The sequence below is a fragment of the Periplaneta americana genome, chromosome 17 (genome assembly GCF_040183065.1).
Source record: "Periplaneta americana isolate PAMFEO1 chromosome 17, P.americana_PAMFEO1_priV1, whole genome shotgun sequence".
Taxonomy (NCBI): Eukaryota; Metazoa; Arthropoda; class Insecta; order Blattodea; family Blattidae; genus Periplaneta; species Periplaneta americana.
Window position 1 is genome coordinate 125,323,961 of NC_091133.1, and position 18,402 is coordinate 125,342,362.

General features: G+C 35.8%; 2 protein-coding genes across 3 annotated transcripts; both read left to right on the forward strand.

Annotated features, from left to right (window-relative positions):
- The first annotated feature begins 1,407 nt into the window (after positions 1–1,407).
- Positions 1,408–8,857, forward strand: LOC138692564 (uncharacterized). Of its 2 annotated transcripts, XM_069815540.1 has the most exons (3): positions 2,997–3,119; positions 3,274–4,150; positions 7,976–8,857. In XM_069815540.1, exons 1-3 carry the CDS (start codon positions 3,100–3,102, stop codon positions 8,663–8,665), a joined length of 1,587 nt encoding a protein of 528 aa, XP_069671641.1. In that variant the 5' UTR covers positions 2,997–3,099; the 3' UTR covers positions 8,666–8,857. The 2 variants fall into 2 exon arrangements, with proteins under 2 accessions (XP_069671640.1, XP_069671641.1); XM_069815539.1 differs by having other exon boundaries at positions 1,408–4,150.
- Positions 8,858–9,838: 981 nt separating this feature from the next.
- LOC138693155 (uridine diphosphate glucose pyrophosphatase NUDT14-like) lies at positions 9,839–16,460 on the forward strand. Its single transcript, XM_069816845.1, has 6 exons — positions 9,839–10,014; positions 10,351–10,394; positions 13,860–13,924; positions 14,020–14,227; positions 14,461–14,537; positions 14,626–16,460. The coding sequence occupies exons 1-6, from the start codon at positions 9,934–9,936 to the stop codon at positions 14,775–14,777; spliced, it is 627 nt and encodes a 208-aa protein (XP_069672946.1). The 5' UTR covers positions 9,839–9,933; the 3' UTR covers positions 14,778–16,460.
- Positions 16,461–18,402: the final 1,942 nt, after the last annotated feature.

Below are 18,402 nucleotides of genomic sequence, written 5' to 3' on the forward strand. Positions count from 1 at the left end.
ATTATTATTATTATTATTATTATTATTATTATTATTATTATTATTATTAACTGTTATTGGCCCCAGGCTGTTGTACAGCACAATAAATATTAGTAAATAAATTATTATTATTATTATTATTATTATTATTATTATTATTATTATTATTATTATTATTCCTGTCATGGAGACAGCTACATAAAATAAATTACATTAAATTATTGTCATCTATTTATATGATTTTTATTTATTTATTTACCTATTTATTTATTTGTTTATTCACCATTCAATTACTTATCTATTTATTTATCTATCTATTTCTTCATTTATTTATTTGTATATTTATTTATCTATTTATTTATTTGTTTACCTTTCTATGTATTTATTTATCTGTTCATCTATTTATTTATTTATCTATATATTTATTTATTTATTTATCTATTTATTTGTTTATTCACTTATTCACTATTTATTTATTTATTTATTTATTTATTTATTTATTTATTTATTTATTTATTTATTTATTTATTTATTTATTTATTTATTTGTTTGTTTATTTATTTATTTGTTTATTTATTTATTTGTTTATTTATTTATTTACTTGTATTAATCTATATTTAATCTAACAGAATTAAGACCTTAGTGTAATCGTCGGCAAGATTACGTCATGTAAAATGCAGCCCGCGATACACAGCAAAGGGGAAGGTAGGAAAGGGAGGATAACCAAACTGTTTAACGTTGAATGAACAAGTGATGGCTAAGGGGAGGAAGATCATGCCTTACCCTTCCGCCTTGCTTGTATTTACGGGATTGGTTCGCTAGTCAAGAAATGCCGATTACTGCCCTGGTGCCTTCTCTTTCATTCTGTTAAATAGCGCATACAAAATAAATACAAACAGTAATAATAAATAACGCAGAAACGTAAAGTTACAAATGAATCTCTCACATAAGCAGAAAGGTACAAAGATGTAGCCTGAGCTATTTGTCCTGAAAGAACCGCCACTGATTTTTATACGATACCGGTAACGTATTTTATCACGACAGATTGCAGTGATATTATGTTGTAAACTCAGCAGCCAAGAACTTTCATAGCTTGTAAGGCTTAATAATAATAATAATAATAATAATAATAATAATAATAATAATAATAATAATAATAATAATAATGTACCCTTTCTTATTAAAAATACATCCACTTCTACATATTTCAGTAAATTTAAAACGCGACTAATTCGGTGCGACATTTATTTTATATAACCGGAATTATTACTAGAAAATACTAAAATCTATTTAAATGATCAACTTAATGATATAAGAGAAATAACAGAATGCAGATATAATCGAAATATCCTCATTTAATACAAAACATAACAATAATAAATAACAAATGAAACCTGACAACTGAACATTGTTTACTTAGTTACAGACTGTTATAATGTGAAATTTGAACATAACTACACAAAATTATCAGGTTTTAAAAATGATCTAGCACGAAACTAATTATTATAGGCCTATTGTGAAATTCTAGTGTTATCAGCAGCTTATAAAAAATCATATTTGTAAAAAGTCAGACTCTGACCGAGTGAAATTCTTATATAAACGCATACTATAATATTTACGAAAGATGGCAAATGCATCTGAACAGTTGTTTCTACTTGAAATTTTAATTGAAAGAATTACATTACGAAGATGTATTTTGGAGAAGTATTACACAACACAAGCAGAAGCTAGTATACCATTAAGTGTAAAAGTGAAATTTATAGATTTTCCGTATTTTGAAATAAATCAAGAAGATTTTCGGGAACAGGATTGTCTTGATGCTGCGACGATTGCTGACTTCAGTAGTGGAAAATCATGTCTCTTTCCAATGGAACCTACAGAACTCGTCAGATCAATTCAGCAATCTCCACTACGAATCATTCTTTTAAGGAAGCATCCAGGAATGTGCCCACCGCAAGTCCTTGGTTTGACTGACATTTTCTTAACCACAGACATCTGCAAGACTATTCGTAAAGCAATGGACTCTAGCACAGATTTACCGATTTCCTGTAAACTTCAAGACACTTATAATCTTCGTAGCTCCAATGGTGAAGATGCGGGATTCATTTCTCTTTTTATTCGTCTTTCCTGTTTTGGTCAGTCTATTGTTACACAGTTCAAACTCAAGAACGAAACAAAATCTTTTCTATTCAAAAATAGTAAAGAAGACAAAGCGTTGAAGTGCGAGGATTGTGTGTGTGTATCTCCACTTGAAGATGAACCTAGTAGCAAACCAGCACATGAATCGGGTCCAGATATCACGACTACATCACCTTACAGTTTTACGGGAGAGCAGGAAAGTACTTCTAAAATTAAATATTGTGGGTTTAAGTCTGGAAACAAACTGGATATATCTCCGTGTGAATGCCCTCCTGATAGCGATAAAAAGCTTGCTTCAGTTATTAGAGAATGGTGTGACGCTATAGAATGTGATAATCGAGGAATGCCTTTGGACTTCGCCGAGCGTATTGCAAGCAAACAGTCTCCGAATGTTAGTAGCCAATCAGAAATACCGTCTGATATCCCATGCGAGCATTGCCGTCAAATTCTGCAAACTGAAAAGTCACAACAACTAAAGTTGCCGCCTTGTATTCCATGCGTTGAATGTCGTCAAACTAAGTTGAAACCTAATATTCCTTGCGACCACTATCAAAAGTCGAAACTACCACTTCGCGTGCCATGTGCTAAATGCCGGTCGAAGACATCACATCTAAAACTACCGCCTTGTATACCATGTGATGACTGCCGTAAGTTGAATATGCCACCTAGTAGTGCATGCAGAAAGTGTTGTCAGACTGGATTGTCTTGCCCCGTGTGTCAGCGGGCTCAGGAATCCAATATGCCACCATGTATTCCTTGCGATGTTTGTAGTCAGTCCAAATCTCCTGTAAGGCAATCGAAATCATCGAATGATGAAAGCTGTCCTCAAAAGCAGCCTTGTGAAAGTTGTTGCCATTCATCGTCATTTTCCTGCCCTCCGAAATCAACACGGTGCAATATGCACCAATCCAAACATCAGTTGAAACCACAAACCTGTGAACCCTGCGAAGGAAGTCCTCCTCCACGACAACCAGTACCATCATGCGCCGAAGACTGTCCAGGTGAGCAACGAGTTCAATTCCTTTGTGGATGTTGCCCTAGCCATGATGCCAGTGATGACTTTACAGAGCCTCACCCCATTGATGAATGTGAGTGTTCGTGTAGTTTTGAAGCTGATATCGTTACAAGAACATGTTCCATTTGTTCTGTGTCCAGGCCTCCGTTCAGCGAGAGGGATGAGGAAGACATTGTACCAGTGATGCCAATTTATTGCAGCCAAGGGAATATCTATGATCCAGAGTTTGACCAAGAAAAATGTCCTGAAGAAGTTCGTAGAAAATCTGAAGCATGGAGAAGGATGTTAACGTGTGATTGTACTTCTAGTAATGTAGAAGAAATAGAATTGAAATCAGAAGAGCAAACACGTTATCCGCCAGTCCGTTATGATACAACAGGTGCCTTGTCTCCGGCATATGGAGGCATAACAGCCACAGGTAAAATCGTTGTTCTTCAGCCAGCACCAAGATACGATACAACCGGAGCCCTGTCATCAGCATTCAATCATCCTCCCGTACGGTATGACACAACAGGAGCCCTTTCACCCGCATACAGGGGAGGTGCTAAGGGAATTTGTGACAAATTCATTGGACTGGAATCCGAGTGTGGAGCAACCCACAATCCTCCTATACGTTACGACACCACAGGCGCGCTCTCTCCAGCTTACCGAGGTGGTGCTGTTGGTCTTGAAGACTTGCCAAGCGGTTGTGTATGTACACGAGTGCGAGGAACAGAGTCGACTCCCGGTATGATGCAAAGAATAGCAGAAGATCCTGCTTTCAATATTGATGATATAGGACAGATATCATTCTCTGAAGCTATGATATTTGGAAGTAAAATAAAATGTAAGCCGAAAAGAAAGCAAAGGAAGTGTTGGCATCCTCCACCAAAAAGCCGTCGGCGTTTCGTTTATTCATTGGGTGGCACCTACCCAGGTGTTAAAATTGGTCATCGGCATTGTTTACAGCCTGTAGATCAAGTTCCTGCCAGAATGGGATGGCGCTGGTATCCCCCAGATACTGCCACCGGACTAAAGGTAATATTGAATGTATATGTGTGTGTGTGTCCGTGCGAGTTTTTTGTAAATATGTAGGGCTATATAAGAGTATGTATATTTATATTGCAATCATTTGAGGACTTTATAATTCATGGATTATCAAAACTCTGAAAAGGAAATAGGCTAGTAAGAAAAATCATTGATTTCCCTGCATTTCTAAAAATAAACAATAAATAATAGACAACATAATACGTAAGACAAAACATAATCACAAAAAACATAAGAATACAACACAAACACAATAACACAAAAAATACATCACACTAACATACGAAAACAAAAACACACACAAAATTGCAACCTCATTCAAGAAATTAAATTACAACATCGCATACAGAACAAATAACACTCTACAAAAACATCTCAACACACAAACAAACAAATACAACCACACAGGCGTAGACAAACTCAAATGTAACACCTGCAACAACTTCTACATAGGACAGACAGGCAGATCGTTTCAAACACGTTACAAAGAACACATCACAGCCATAACAAAATTGCAAAACACCTCCACATATTCAGAACACATCACAAATGCTAACCACACCCACAGAGACATCAACACAGACATGGAAATACTACACATACAACCAAAAAGCCAGAAACTAAACACACTAGAACAATATGAAATATACAGACACACAAAAACACACCCCAACGAAATTCTCAACACACAACTCAACTTCAAAACACACACACTCTTTGACTCTACACTATACCACAGGAACACACCCTCACAGGAAACAGAACAAGTGGCGCCAAGACCAATAACGACCAGTTCTGAAGATGAACCCGAAACATGTAAACGAGATACGTTGAAATTTAACACAGGAAAGTCTTATCATACACATTCCGAAGTGATACAGTGTTAAAAGTTGTGTAATCAAGATGTATAAAAAGAAAAGTTCCCTGGCTCTGGAATTTCGAAGCATAAGCTACTGGGCCAAGCACAAGATAATGGGCCATTCTGTTTGAATAGAACCGGTTGGTTACATATAGAAAAAAAATTGCAGTGACTTCTTGAAACAAAACAAAGAGATTGTTAGATCTCTGGAGTTGATTTCACTATGAAATTGTTTAAATATGAACAAAATATTAATTACTAAATTTCCAACTTCTTTACTATGTTAATATTTGGGATTTACCTTGCTTGACTAGTTTCGAAGTCTTGTGCTTCATTGTCCAAAGTCTAATCAGAGAAGCAAAGACTTCTAAACTAGTCAAGCAAGGTAAATCCTAAATATTAACACAGTAAAGAAGTTGGAAATTTAATCAGTGATATATAAGTGTTAAACGTGTATATAGAATAATAAAAAATATTACATTTATAAATGCAAAATTTGACGACAGTATGAAAAACAGAAAAGTACCCTGGCACCGTCCAACCTCGAAAAGTACCTAGTATCTTGGCGCCACCAGGGCCTGGCAGGCCTGAAATACACCCCTGCTGAAATACAATTTCATTTTTCCTGTAAATGCAAGATACAGATAAACTGTAAGCTCGGATACACATTTTCAGAAAAATATAACTCCTATTATTATCGTTGTCAAAAGACAATTGCCTGCTAAAGAAGAATGTTGTTGTACATATTATTATTTATTAAGTGTCAGTGCTGTTTGCAGCACCATGATATTTAAAAAAAATGTATATAGTTCAGCGAAATCAGAAAGATTTAACTGTTTCAAAATCTTCTAAAAAATGAAAAGTTGCGTCTAGTGATCTGCTCCTTTGTCTTTATGCAGGTTTTTTTAGTTTATTTATACACGCTTTAACATCTGTGGTAATATCGCGTGTTAGGATCCATGAGTATTTCAGTAGGCCTTTTTTTTTTTTAATATTTATAAGTTCCTGCTTCTAGTGTCTTGTGTTATAGATACCTTGTCTTCATGTAGATAACTGATATTATACATCTTGATTACACAACTTTTAACACTATATCACTTAATTACTTACTTACAAATTACTTTTAAGGAACCCGGAGGTTCATTTCCGTCCTCACATAAGCCCGCCATTGGTCTCTATCCTGAACAAGATTAATCCAGTCTCTACCATCATATCCCACCTCCCTCACATCCATTTTTATATTATCCTCCCATCTACGTCTCGGCCTTCCCAAAGGTCTTTTTCCCTCCGACCTCCCAATTAACTCTCTATATGCATTTCTGAATTCGCCCATATGTGCTACATACCCTGCCCATCTCAAACGTCTGGATTTAATATTCCTAATTATGTCAGGTGAAGAATACAATGTGTGCAGTTCTGTGTTGTGTAACTTTCTCATTCTCCTGTAACTTCATCCCTCTTAGCCCCAAATATTTTCTTAAGCACCTTATTCTCAAACACCCTTAACCTATGTTCCTCTCGAAGTGAGAGTCCAAGTTTCACAACCATAAAGAACAACCAGTAATATAACTGTTTTATAAATTCTAACTTTCACCTTTTTTGAGAGCAGACTGGATGACTAAAGCTTCTCAACCGAATAATAACAGACATTTCCCATATTTATTCTGCGTTTAATTTTCTCCCGAGTGTCATTTATATTTGTTACTGTTGCTCCAAGATAGTATTTCAACTTTTCCACCTTTTCAAAGGATACATTTTTCAATTTTTATATTTCAGTTTTGTACTATGTTCTGGTCACGATACATAATCGTATACTTTGTCTTTTCGGGATTTATTTCCAAACCTATTTCTTTACTTGCTTCAATACACACTATATCACTTAGGAATAAAATATATAATATATAGGTAATTATTCCTAAATGATATTACATTTTGATTAATGTTTATGAAACTGATGATTAAGGTGGTGATGAATCACAGTATCTAAATTTCCAATCTGGCATTTGCCTTTGTGACTGAGGGAAACCATGAAAAGAAACCCAATCAGATTGGCCGACCACGGGGTTTGAACCCGGGACCTCCCACATTCGAGTCTGACACATTATAGTCTGAGCCAAGTTGCTCGGTTATGCAGCTTTCTCCAATCGACTACAGAAGAATTTTTTATTTTTAATAGGCGCTTAATATTTACAAAAATTATAGTACCAGTACCCAGAAAATATTTAGCTAGTCTTGTAATTTTAAACCAATATTTTGTTGTTGTTTTCTAATGCCAGGCGTTTGACAATAAAGTCATTTGACCTCTTGCACTCCAATATTTTTCAAAGATATTATCATGACCTGCCAATGAAGCACAGATTTTGAGGTGTTCCGAATCCATTTCTTGGTTTGAGTTGCACAATGGGCAGTTAGGGGACTGATATATTCCAATTCTATGCAGGTGTTTGGCCAAACAATCATGGCCTGTTGCCAATCTAAATGCAGCTACAGACGATTTTCGTGGTAAATCGGAAATTAATTGTGGATTTTGATGCAGAGAGTTCCACTTTTTCCCTTGGGATTGTGTTATCAAATTTTGTTTGTTGAAGTCTAAGTATGTAGATTTAATAAATCTCTTCACAGAGTAATACGTAGATTTAGTAACAGGTCTGTAAGTAGCAGTGCTGCCCTTCTTTGCTAAAGCATCCACATTCTCTTTTCCCAGGATTCCACAATGGGATGGTATCCATTGGAATACAATTCTTTTATTGAGTGATATTAATTGAGAGAGCATTTTAGTTATTTCTGCTGTTTGAGATGAAGGTGTGTGTTTAGAAATCAATATTTTGTACACATGACTCTAATATGAGGAGAAAAGCATCAAGTTTCTTTTGCTCTAAATCTTGGATGCAGATGTCTGTATAATGTAGGAATAAGTTAGATTTATTATGCATAGATCTCATTATTTTTATTTGCAGCCTCGACCCGGTTGGAGGCCAGGGGCTGTTTCGAGAGGAGTAACCCGAATCATAAGAGCCGTCCAAAGAGCAGCAGGTATAGAAGAAAAGAACCTGTCATTCAGAAAGTGTGAAGTGCCGGAACCACTACCAGAAGTCACAGAAGAAAAAGACGACACTCCTAAACTCCCACCTACACTTCACATTCATCGTCGCAATGGTGCTTACTACATCTCAATGCACCCCATCAATCTTGTCCCAGAAGAAAATAACGTGCCTCTGCAATTTAGAATTCCAGCGAAAAAGAATGATGAGGACGATGATGATAGCTGCGGTTGTGGGGATTCAAATACATCATCAGAGCTGGAGATAGAATTCATGGCTCCAAACATATACTGGCAGAATGAAAATCAAGAGAAGATTGAGGGAGACAAAAATGTGGCAAACGTCAGTGAAGCCATAGGTTATCCTCAGGAGCAGCCGATGATTGTACAGGAAATTCCACGTGATGAAGTTAATGAAAAGGGAAAAGGAAAAGCTAAAGGTGGGAAAGCAGCAGGTAAAAATATAAAAAACTTTTCTTCAAGGCAAACATCTGATACCGGTACACAGCAAAGAGTAATATCTGCCCCGGATCCAGAATTAGCCCCTAGAACTGTAAGCTGGGATAAGGACGATCAACCTACTGTCATTGGGAGGAGACGCCGTTAAGTAGAGTGTTATAAGTCATCTTATGTACAAAAAATTGTGTTTATTCAATATATTTCAATGTAAACTTCTATTTCGTTTATGTAAATTAATACATGTTTAATTACTTGTTTAAAATGTAATGTTTTCATGCACAATATCGTTGTTTTATCATTACATCCATAAAATAAATTGGAAGAACAACTGAAATACTATCAAGGGACGAAGTTATTTTATTTTTGACTTATGGTCTTAGCATATGATTACGGTAATGATTATTATTATTATTATTATTATTATTATTATTATTATTATTATTATTATTATTATTCATACCTTGACACAAAGGCATATTATTGAAGAGAAACAGGAAGTTATTGGACGTTAAAAAAAAAAAAAAAAGAATAATTTAGGTTGCCAGGTGTCTCTTATTATAGGCATGTCCGGTATTTAAAGCCTGAAAACTTGTCCCATATGAAATCCATATAGGACACCAAAAGTCCCGCGTCATGGCATCGTGGTCTAAAGCATCCTGCTTAGGACTAACATTACAGAATGCATGCAGGTTCGAGCCTTCATGGGGGAAGAAAGTTTCTCCTTTATGTTATATGCAATTTCTAATACAGAATAGTTCCTATGCAGACCGATCATATTCCATCAGCTCAAAGATGATAGTATGGAGCACCCATCCCGAAGAAACTAACAAGCAAACATTCTCATGGAGGCAGATAACTAAGTTCATATTTTTTCTTCCACCATGTTAATAATGCCAAAACAAGCACTTACACAAATTTTGGCCACTCGAGCGCAATTATGAGGGCTGTAAAAGAATAAGATTCCCTTGGGCCGTTTACAGAAAAAAAAAACAATTTGATGGGAAAAAATTTATTGAAACAGACACAGCAATTGTTGAGCTATTTTTCAATATATTCCCCACCGGAATTGAGACATTTGTCATACCGTGGGATCAACTTTTATAACCCTGTGTCATAGAAGCCTGCCGCCTGGGATTGGGACCAGTGTGTGACAGCCGTCTGCACCTCCCTGTCTATCCTATGAAACAATGAGCCAGAGTTTGTTGAAACTCTTTTTAGATGTTGGTAAAGGTTGGTATGTCGTATTTCATTTGTACAGGTTGGCAATGCGCCATAACCAACGAGTTTATGGCGACTTCAATTTTTCGCCGTGGCATCTTGTGGTGAAACTATGAACTATGTCGTAGAGGTATTTTTGAGGATCGAGCTGGACTTGTAAGACTGTGTAAAATTAAGGAAAAATTAATTCCGGAAGTTATGGACAACATAAATGACGTTAAACTAACCCCCATGGGTGATTCTAATTTCGTAAAACCGTTAAGAATGCACTATACACAGGTATTTATGGCATCAAGTTGTAAATGTATTTATTTTTTGTATACTTGAAGTAAGAACGAAACTGAACATAACCTAGCATGAACATATCACGTGTAGCGTGAAATCTGTATCCTAGTCTTTTAAGAGTGTCATATGTATATTCTGATGGTACGTCAGCTACTTCGTCTTTTAGTACACCAACAGATTATTTTGGCGATCGTTTTAATACTCTTTTTTTTTTCTTTTTTTTTTTTTTTTTTTTTTTTCTCACCTCCAATTGTATAGGCCACATATAGGCTAAGTTAAACTTTCAAGTTCGCCGGAAAGTATAAGGTTTATTTTTTAAATCTTTTACAGAATGGTGTCGAAAAAATATGGGACTTGATAAAAATACATGACAGGTAGGGAAAATTCATAATCCTTCGGATTCAGAGAATTTCTTAAATGATTTATACTGTGTCCACTTATTCATTTTCAGCGCTGTATTGGCCTATAAATAATTTGTGGTTGGTGGTGTACAGTTTATTTTATTCAAGAAATGCTCTTTATCTACTACATCCTTAGATATTAGTAAAGTAGAGACAATACACTTTTGGTGAAACTAGCGCTTAGTTAGTTCTGGTGATCGGAAGTGACCAGTACTGACAACACAAAACAAAAAAATTCACCAGTCTTTTCCCAGCGCTTGAAAATCCTGGACAGATTCGTATATTCAAGGCATAACAAAGCCTAAACTAACCTAACCTGTCATAGATTCGTATATGCAAGGCATAGGATGAGTGTATACTAGAGTGAAACTTTATTTATGTTGGTGTGACTGTGGAAAGAGCTTTGAACACTTGAAGGTGTATAAGCAGAGTACAAATGGAAGTTGTCTGCGCTAGTTTAACCAAGAAGTATAAAAGTCATTATAAGGAAGTGAATTATAGAAACAGTTCACTTCCTGTCTTGAAATTTGTCCCTTTGTATGTTTCCATCACCTCCAAATATTAAGTAGGCCTAAAATACCTTTAAATGACCATACAGACTTAGAATGTTGCAGATATTGTAGGAATGTCACTTCAGAAAAAAGGAAAGAAATAAAAAAATACAAATTCCCAAGAAGCGCAGAGTTGTCTGTATAGAATCTTCGTGACAGTGATTCAGTGAGTCCCAGCAAATGTTCGCAGTGTTTCTGTCAGCCAACCTGCAGCAGGTCCACTCCCCCTTGCTACTGCCAATGCTTGCATCTGCTAACTCATGGCACTTCGTCACATTAAAACTTGCGTACGAGGACTAGGTCTATGTTAGGCCTATATTAATAACGTTCAGTACTCACACTCCACTGCTGGAAGTGTTGCCCATCTTGTGTGATACATAATTCATATTATTCCTAGAACCTATTTCATAAAACTCATTCATTCATAGTTTTCTGTCCAACGGTAAGTCTTTCACTGCAAACCCAGCATTCTCAATCTTCTCTATTTTCTGCCTTCCTCTTAGTCTTTGCAATTGATCCATATATCTTAACGTCGTCTATCATCCGATATCTTCTTCTGCCCTGAACTTTTCTTCCATTTACCATTCCTTCCCAAACCCAGCATTCTTCAGTCTTCTCTATTTTCTGCGTTCCTCTTAGTCTTTGCATTTGATCCGTATATCTTAATGTCGTCTATCATCCGATATCTTCTTCTGCCCTGAACTTTTCTTCCATTTACCATTCCTTCTCAAACCCAGCATTCTTCAGTCTTCTCTATTTTCTGCATTCCTCTTAGTCTTTGCATTTGATCCATATATCTTAATGTCGTCTATCATCCGATATCTTCTTCTGCCCTGAACTTTTCTTCCATTTACCATTCCTTCCCAATCCCAGCATTCTTCAGTCTTCTCTATTTTCTGCGTTCCTCTTAGTCTTTGCATTTGATCCATATATCTTAATGTTGTCTATCCTCTGATATCTTCTTCTGCCCTGAACTTTTCTTCTGTTCACTGTTCCTTCAATAGCCAATTTCTTCTCACAAGCAAACATATAGTGTTAGTTGGGAGACTGGAGGGAAAAAGACCTTTGGGGAGGCCGAGACGTAGATGGGAGGATATTATTAAAGTGGATTTTAGTGAGGTGGGATATGATGATAGACTGGATTAATCTTGTTCAGGATAGGGACCGATGGCGGGCTTATGTGAGCTATTTTTCAACATATTCGTCACCAGAATTAAGACATTTGTCATACCTTAAGATCAACAGAGAGATGCAGACGGCTGTCAAACACTGGTTATGATCCCAGATAGCAGACTTCTACAACGCAAGGCTACAAAAGTTGATCCGGATTTTGATTGTTAATTATTAATATGGTTTAATGATCCTTGCACATTGTTCTGATAAATATTTCTAATGTAACTTCACAGCTTTATCATGCCATAATCAAAACTGTAGGTGACGACATAACTGCAGTGAAGTCTTCCATATTGCTATCTATGTGAGTTAATGAAAAAACTGAATTCCAAAAAGGAAGAAAAATTTATTCTGTCATCAATTACACATCTTTCGGCATCTTTAGAAGAAGTGACTCTTATGAATTTTATGAAACTGCTGTTGAATATTCCACTTCCTGTGTTATTCATTCACAAGGTAAGATATCTGTGAAATGTACTTAAATTGCTGAAACATCCTCTAGAAAGAGAAAAATTTGAAGAGACAGTCCATTATTTTTCTTCAAATGTAGATAAACTTGATCTGGATAAGATAATTTATTTAATAAATTTCTTGCTTGAAGAAATATGTAGCTTCAGAGAAAGTGGCAAAATGGAATGAAGAAAATGCTACCCTTTGCTCAAAATGGGGTGGAATTTTCTTTTCTTTTCTGAGAAAATGACTGCCTGTTGATTGAATTATCTTTGTCTTCTTGGAAGTAATGCTTCAATTGAAAGTTTTGTTCTTCAGTGAGCATGATGTGGATATCCCAAAAATCCAGAATGAGTGTAGAAACTGTTCGAGCCGTGCTTGGTACCTTAACCAACTTCAACATTGACCTGTCAGGAATTTGCTAAAAAGACTGGAATCTAGAGAAGATTTGCTTAGAAAATTCACACGTAGTTTAGAATGAGTAACAGTATTTTAATTCTTTAAATTACATAGAAACAATATAAGTGAACGGCAGTCTAAGAGATATGTTAAAAGTATTTTTATATGTCACTCTCTGTTCCCGGAAATTGTAAATAAAATCTGATAATCTTAGGCTAGAGTGGGTTAGGTGAGGAAGTAAATAAATTAGTTCACTAAAGTAAACAAATACCATTGTTCCTAGTTTAGCCTTAACCATAAATAATTTGTTCCAGGTAATCTTATTTGTAGATGTTAAAAGTGTAGTTATGTCAAGTAGGTAAACAATAAACTTTTGTGATAATGTGTTAAAGCTGATAAATGAGGTTTAATGCAAATTAATTAGCGTTAAAACTACAGACTTCATTGTATTTTACCAACTTAGCTGCATTGACTGATCAATTTTTGTTTTTCAAATGCAAATTGTTCTAAAACTAGTAAGCTTGTATTGTCGGATTCCAAATAATGATAAATATACTGTACCGGCACATATATTTCTCAGACACTTTTAAAAATGTTCTTAATATGGTTCTGTAATAGCAATAATAGATTTATATCCTTTTTGTACATTGGTTTTACTGTTAAGTGCTATAGCCTCTATATGACTGTGACAGTAAGAATATACTGAAATTTGTGTACTTGTTACAGAACCTTTCCACCAAAAATATTTTAAAGACTAAAAACTTCCTATGCTGCGATTAAGCAATAAATATAGCTTACATTTGATTTCGTACTTCTTATTTCTTCAGTAACTACCAATATATTAGAACATTATTTTTCATTTCAGTGTCTCCATAATAATATACAACACAACAAGAAAAGTGTTGGTATTTGTGAAGCAGTTTCGGCCAGGTATGTACTGAAGCTTTTCTTTTGCAAGTTGCTATATTTCCTATATGTTTGCTTCCAACTTTATATTTCTATGCTGCGCTGTTTTATTTTTACAGCTGTCTACTTTGCAGCTGTTCCTGATCAAGATCGAGAATTGAAGATAGATACAAATAAGTATCCAGCAGAAAATGGCATCACAATTGAACTATGTGCCGGTATAGTAGACAAGAATATACCTTTAGAAGAAGTAGCAAGAATTGAAGTTCTGGAGGAGTGTGGATATGACGTGCCAGTTTCTAATCTTGAAAGAATCATTTCATACAGGTGTGCACATATAATTTTCATTTTACGAGTTATGGTTACTTACATTATGACATTTGTTTCAAATAATTATTTTCTGTGCTTGTTATTTCTCTGCTCTTATAACATGGATGCTATATGATAACTGATGATACCATTGCTAACTTTGAAGAAAAAAAAATAGTTGCCATGACTTACGCCCCAACCACCGATGATCTAACAATGGCTGATCAACAATTTATTTATGTCTGGTTTAGGTCTGGTATAGGTGTTTGTGGAGATATTCAGACCGTCTTCTATGCTGAGGTGACTGATAACATGAAAGTAGGAAAGGGTAAGACGATCACAAGTCAAATGATACTAATAAATTAACTCTTACTTCACATTTTTAGTTGCTTGAGTGCTTTGTATTCCTTTTTCAGGAGGTGGCAATCTGGAGGAAGGAGAATTTATTGAGCTCGTTGAAATGACTGTGGCGGAAGCAAAGAAGTATTTGGAGAAAGACACGGTACGGAGTCCTGGAGGATTCCTCTTTGCTCTACTCTGGTTTTTCCAAAATAAATCTACAATATAATTTGAAAAAAATTATTTGCTCATATGAACAAATTGCATTTTGGTGCAAACACCCGAAACTTTGACATTGCATTGAACATCGTGAAACTTTTAATTGTAAATAATTGATTAAATGGCGATCTTACTCCTGTTAATTATGTAAGCATCCTCAGAGCCTACTAGATCTCAGCGCTATCTCACCTTCGCTGCCTGTTGTGTGGGTGCGTTTGTGTGATGAAGAGTTGTGTCAAATAGTGTGTGTGTTCTGAAATTGATCTGTGTGTTGAGAATTTGATTGGGGTGTGTTATAGTGTGTTTGTATATTTCATATTGTTCTAGACTAGACGGCATTTCAGAAGGCGGTTAGCTTCTATATGCGCCGTAGCATTTCTGGTATGTGACATCACAAGCTTGTACAGTAGAACCAATCAGAATCAGTCTATAACAAGCACTTCCCAATTTCGTTTGTTCATGTGCGAGTGTTTCAATACATTGAATAAGTAAAACTAACATTTACTGTGTGTCTGTAAGATAAATAAATGGAAGGAGAGGCTGTAAAAAGACAAGTATTACACAAGCAGGCGCGGAAAATAGTGTTTAAGGCGTATAATTATTTAAAAAACGCAGAACGCTGCTGGCCATCTTGATGCTGACTGCAACGTTGCCAACATGCAAGAAACGATGCAGAAGCATGTGGTGTGGGATTGAGAACCGTGCAAAGAATATTGTTAGTGAAGGAAAGAGGGTTTGTTTGATGTCATGCTTACAGTAATCAACGGCTAAGATCATTGTTGTCTTTTGATAATTTAAATTCTCTCCTGTGCTATTTGTATCGCACGTGCGTGTGAAGTACCATGTGGCAATGTTGTACGCTGCCTTGCTCTCTCTATCTGTCTCTCTCAACGCAAACGTTAGCAGACAACCGCCTTCTGAATTGCCGTCGACTCTAGTGTGTTGAGTTTTTTGTTTTTGGGTTGTATGTGTAGGATTTCCATGTTTGTATTTATGTTATTGTATGTGTGGTTAGCATTAGTTATGCGTTCGACATATGTAGATGTATTGTGTCCTCTGGTTATTGCTTTAATGTGTTCTTTGTATCGAGTTTGGAATGATCTGCCTGTGTGTCCAATGTAGAAACTGTCGCAACTATTGCATGTGAGTTTGTATACGCCTGTGTGGTTGTATTTATTTGTTTGTGTTGTTTGTGTGTTGAGATGTCTTTGTAGTGTGTTTTCAGAACACACACACTATTTGACACAACTCTTCATCACAAGAACGCACCCACACAACAGGCAGCGAAGTTGAGATAGTGCCGAGATCTAGTAGCTCTGAGGATGGTGTCGAATAGCACCGAAACAGCTGTAAGCCGCACATACTTACATAATTAACACGAGTAAGATCGCCATTTAATCAGTTATTTATATTCAAGTGTTAAAAGTAGTGTACGAAAGATTCAACATGGATTTTAATTGTACTTATATTGCAGTTTGTACATATAAGAAATAATTAGCCCAGAGAACATGCGAGATATTTAGCACGGGAATTGGGAGTGTGAGCGTGTGTCTATGGATGATTTTAAACAATCAACTAGTCATCTACTTGTTTACAGTGAGGTGATTGGTCCACCTCATTGGATGTCATAGAAATATATCATTCCATAAATAAATGTACATATTTATGTTTCATATAAATATAGTGTAATATCTTTGTATTGTTTATTCAAACAAACAGCCATTTAACGTATACAGTCTTACTAATAAACCGTGTATAGTTTTCATATGAGACTTATGCAGAGTTGGGAAAGAAAACGTTACTAATAAACCAAGCATAAATATAAACAGCCTGTAATTATACATGGGAATTGCTTTGGAGTACTTAAATACACGAAACTCCTTAGCCAACAGTATATTGAGGCAATTTAGAACCATGTTGAGAGCCATAAGGGCAGCCTGGCTATCAGAGAATATGAAGACCTGCTTCCCTACATAAGCCCTCCTTATACAGTCTACTCCCGGTAATTCACGGTAATTAATGCATGAACTTGCGCGAAATATCGAAAATCGCGAATTATCCTCTAAAATTTTTTATTATTGTGTAAAGTTCAGTAAAAGTTACTGTGACAGGTTTAATTGAATCGGTATTTTTTAAAAGGGCGTAAGTCAAGGAAAGGTAATTTGTGGGAAACAAACTATTTTAGAGGAAAGCCTCATTCATTCATTCATTTATTTTATTCCATAGATCTTACATGAGCAATGAAGCTTTAAGATGTGGAACATGTCAACATTTTACAATATTACAATTACAATTTTTACAAATTTTTATAGTTCTACAGTTTAGTAATTTTCTACAATTTTTACAATTTTGTACAATTTTTTTACATTTTTTTTTACATTTTGGCGAGATGTAGTGAGACGTATCTGCACATCAGGTAAGTTTCCTACCCACATCCCCACCAAATATAGTCCACACTGACATACCAGAGACAACATGGTTACAAAAAGAAATGAAAGTGATATGACAAATAGAAGAGAGAAAACTGAAGTCTCGTGTCAAACTGAGTACTGGATCTTTTCCAGGGGTAAAAGGTAGTTGGATCATACTGCCTACCACACCACCTCGGTCCAGTACTGAGGGCTACAAGCATGCAGTTCTACCTCTATGCCCCTTATGCACCTTCATTGCTCCTAAAGGGAATACCTATAAAGAAGAAAACTGATGGATATTGTGAACTATAGTCGCGACGCTGTTATTCCCGGTGTGACTCCTCCTCTTTGCTTACGTCTTAGGAAGTGAAGGCTCTATAAAGTCTAGGTAGGTAGTATCGTTCGCCATTTTTGTTCTTTCGTTGCGGAGCTACCAGACAAGGAATCTATTTGCCACACCGTTAAATATTATCATGTCGTAGTTCCTATGATAAATCAAACGCACTGTAATTCTACAAATAATTAAGCGGCAAATAACGTTTTCATATTCTTTCTGCGAATGCCAATGAAAGAGCCAAAATGGCGGGCGATTATATTATTTATCGAGCCTTAAGAAATGAATAACGTCTTCATCAGTGAATCACAAGACGCACACGTTTCAATGTAGCCGACCTGCAATGCGATTGGCTGCCGAAAATTAGATCGACGGGACTATAGATCTGTTCTACAGCTCAAACTTCTATTTAGAATCTACAGAAATTGTGTTATGATTGAGAGTTATCATAACTGAGCTGTGTAGTACAAGTATTACGCTATCAGCCACTGGAGGTGGGAGAAAGTTACAATTTTGACACTGGATTATAGACCATTCAGTATCTCGTGAAACCTACCTGCGTGTAAGAGGAAAGAAGAAGTGGATTGAGAAGCTTCCCTCCCTCACTACACTTCCACTTCTAACTAGCTAGCTCACTCGCTTACCCTCACCATAAGATTCTTACTATGAGCTGTGGTGCATACAAGCATTTGGTTTCACAAGATAACGAATGACCTTTATGCATATATTACAGTTCTTACATTTTTACGTATTTTACTTCAATTTCTGTAGATTCTGGGGCGACTAGGATCAATTTCAAACTTCTCATAACATTTTCCACAGGAAAAGCTATAGAGGAAAAATTTTAGTCATAACCAAATCATGAGTCTTTGGCATAGAAGCCTATTGTA

Coding starts and splice junctions, on each gene's coding strand:
- LOC138692564 (XM_069815539.1), top strand. CDS start 1,604: ATGGCAAATGCATCTGAACAGTTGTTTCTACTTGAAATTTTAATTGAA. Junction 4,151..7,975: donor ATACTGCCACCGGACTAAAG/GTAATATTGAAT, acceptor TTTTATTTGCAG/CCTCGACCCGGTTGGAGGCC.
- LOC138693155 (XM_069816845.1), top strand. CDS start 9,934: ATGGACAACATAAATGACGTTAAACTAACCCCCATGGGTGATTCTAAT. Junction 10,395..13,859: donor TTGATAAAAATACATGACAG/GTAGGGAAAATT, acceptor TTTTCATTTCAG/TGTCTCCATAATAATATACA. Junction 13,925..14,019: donor TGTGAAGCAGTTTCGGCCAG/GTATGTACTGAA, acceptor TTATTTTTACAG/CTGTCTACTTTGCAGCTGTT.